The 2762-nt window shown below is 27.7% G+C and overlaps 1 protein-coding gene across 1 annotated transcript; it reads left to right on the top strand.

Annotated features, from left to right (window-relative positions):
- Positions 1-2425: 2425 nt before the first annotated feature.
- On the top strand, positions 2426-2721 carry LOAG_14333 (hypothetical protein; the record flags this gene model as incomplete). Its single annotated transcript, XM_020448794.1, has 2 exons — positions 2426-2454; positions 2535-2721. 2 exons carry the CDS (start codon positions 2426-2428, stop codon positions 2719-2721), a joined length of 216 nt encoding a protein of 71 aa, XP_020301088.1.
- Between the last annotated feature and the right edge of the window lie 41 nt (positions 2722-2762).

Below are 2762 nucleotides of genomic sequence, written 5' to 3'. Positions count from 1 at the left end.
GCGAATTAATACCAAGCTTTTAAATTCCAGCTACATTTCTTCATTTATCGTCCAATAAATTTAACAAACTGTAAATTACGTTTGTTCAAAGTGAATTTGTCTTTTTTGAAGTCATAACCAAAAGAACTGAAAAATGAGACATTGTTAAACTTTAAATAAGCAAATCGTAAAATGAGTAGGAATGTATGTATTCCTTCCAGAACAGTAATTTCAGTAACTTAGAGTTTAGACATTACCAATTCCGTGCGATTCGTCTGTTTTTCTTTTTTCATGTTTCAAGAATTTATTAATATTATCAGCAGTGTTCAGCCATAATTCGTTGTTAAATTTTTATAATACACTAGTGAATAAATGTGATATGATTGTGAACTATCACTTTCTTCATGCATAAAAATAAGAATGATTTAATTATAAAATGATAGATATTTTGGGAATATTTTAAAAAAAGTGAAGAAGGCATTGCAATTTACTGGCTGGCTGATTTGCTGAAATCAAAAATGGAATGCAATTCATCTAACTCTTGTTAAAATGTCTTACATCATTGCATTCTCTCAAAATTTAACAAAGTAGTATTTCATTTTTGCATTGTATTGCTTATCTGTTTAATTTGCTTTGTAAGTTTAATTTGCTTTGAATAAAGTAAGCTTAATAGAACAATGCAGAATAAAAAATTTAATACTATATTTTTACTACTCTTTTACATTGGAAATGCAAAATTTATAGCTGCTAACACTGAACTGTTTGATTTTATATTGATGATGATTTCGCCGCTTTAAATATGTGGATTGTTTTTAAATTTCAATCTTATTTGTTGTCACTCTTAATGTCATTTTAGTAAAATATAATTACTATTTCTATGACTTACTGTGGATGGAGCAGATTAATAATCATTTTGTTAGGAATGGTAATTGATTATAAAAGAAAAAAAAAGTCCGGAAAGTGTGAAGTGATACTTATCGTACTTGAACTATTTTGCTTTAGGTTTAATCCTTCCCTTCCTAACTTTTATTTTTTAAGCTTTGGCTAAATTCAGCATAGATTTTGTGAATTATGGATGGAATAATGATGTCAGTATTTATTTATTTATTATGCGTTTAAAGAAGGAAATGATGATTGAACTTTATCAAACTAAAAAGCTAATCATTTTCCTTTATCAATTCTGACTGCTTTATCAATGGCAGCATTTTGTCATATGGGAAACTATTACTTGTATCAAAACTTATCCATACCGAATTTGAATGTCATTTTAACAAAATTAAAAAAAGGTAGGATATTGTCCGCATTTTTGTTCAAGCAGGAGGTAGGATTTTTCCTATCACCTTTAACCTATTGGACAAAGGTTATCAGAAATATCTAAAAATTGCTTTATAATTTGTCATTTATACTTTACGAATATAAGCGATCAATCAGAAAACAAATAATGGGTTTCTTTTTTTTTTACGATAATACTGTTTCATATATGAGTATGACTTAAAAAAGTTTTAGTCATCAAATCAATACCGCCATTTGTGGTTTTGTATTAAATGTGCTATGAACCGTAATGAGAAAGATTGGATTAAACTTTCCTTTCCTCTTTTTTTTTTGTCAACTACTTTCTTTTGATCTTTGCCGAGCATTATTGTGCAAAAAAAAAAAAAAAACCAATTGTTTCAATAAATTTTTACTCAACAATTGAAGAATATTATCTGCGGAATAATACAAGATGAAATAGAACTAAGGAATCTAAATCTGTCAAAGTATTTAATAAATTTTCATTCAGTAATTGAGCATTCCCAATAGAAGAAATGATTACTTACAGAATGATATATGCATAAAATATAGAAGATTAAGGAAGAATTCGTCGATGTTTTAATACATTCAAGTTTTAGTAACTTAATAACTAAACATTCTCAATACAAAGAATGCGGAACGGTAACGATGGAAACCTGCGGAACGGAAACGATGTTGCATGAAATAGGACGATAAAATAATCCAGTGAAAATCCATCACATTTTATTCCTTTCTGATTGCAAATTAGACCTTTAGAATGTAAATGTAAGATAATAAAAAAAAAGAAAAAACGCAATGATGGATAATTTATTAAATTTCAAATAAGAGAAAACAAAGGAACAAAAATTTTAATAAATTGAAATTCATATATTGTTAGTTGTGGAAAAATAAATTGTAAATGAAAGTAAAATCTAAAATTAAATGACAATTTACTTATAAATGATTATTTTTATATCTTAATAATGCAAAATTATTTTTTAGTAAGTATTTTACCTCTCTCTTCTCTTTTCTTCAAATCGTTAAAATTTCCAATTTTAATAAATCTGATGCGAAATGAAAAAAAGAAAGCGCAAAAAAGAACGATTTTTTTTTCCTCTTTAACTAATACATAAATCAAATTAGTAATTTATGCATCTGCGCTCGGGCATATGTGCATATGGCTTTTCCATACTTTTGGAACAATAAGTATTATTATTATTATTACTATTATTATTATTATTATTATTATTATTATTATTATTATTATCCAAAGATGTTTCATCTAGCACACATAGTTTATCAGCACTGGAAACCGGCATCACCGTAACAGATATGACTGCGGAAGTGCCAAGTGCGCTGAAAACTGCATCAGTTCTTAAACTGGATAGTTTGCTGGAAGTAGACTGCCTTACAACTACCGATAAGGTAAAATCAGTGCAGGATAACGTGCTAGTGTTAACAAAGCGAAACTGACAAACAAATGCCAGTTGCGATGCAGACTTGAAGACCGAATA

Source organism: Loa loa, assembly GCF_000183805.2.
Source record: "Loa loa unplaced genomic scaffold supercont3.100, whole genome shotgun sequence".
Lineage (NCBI taxonomy): Eukaryota > Metazoa > Nematoda > Chromadorea > Rhabditida > Onchocercidae > Loa > Loa loa.
Note: the sequence above shows the minus strand (reverse complement) of the source record. Positions and strands in the feature narration are given on the sequence as shown.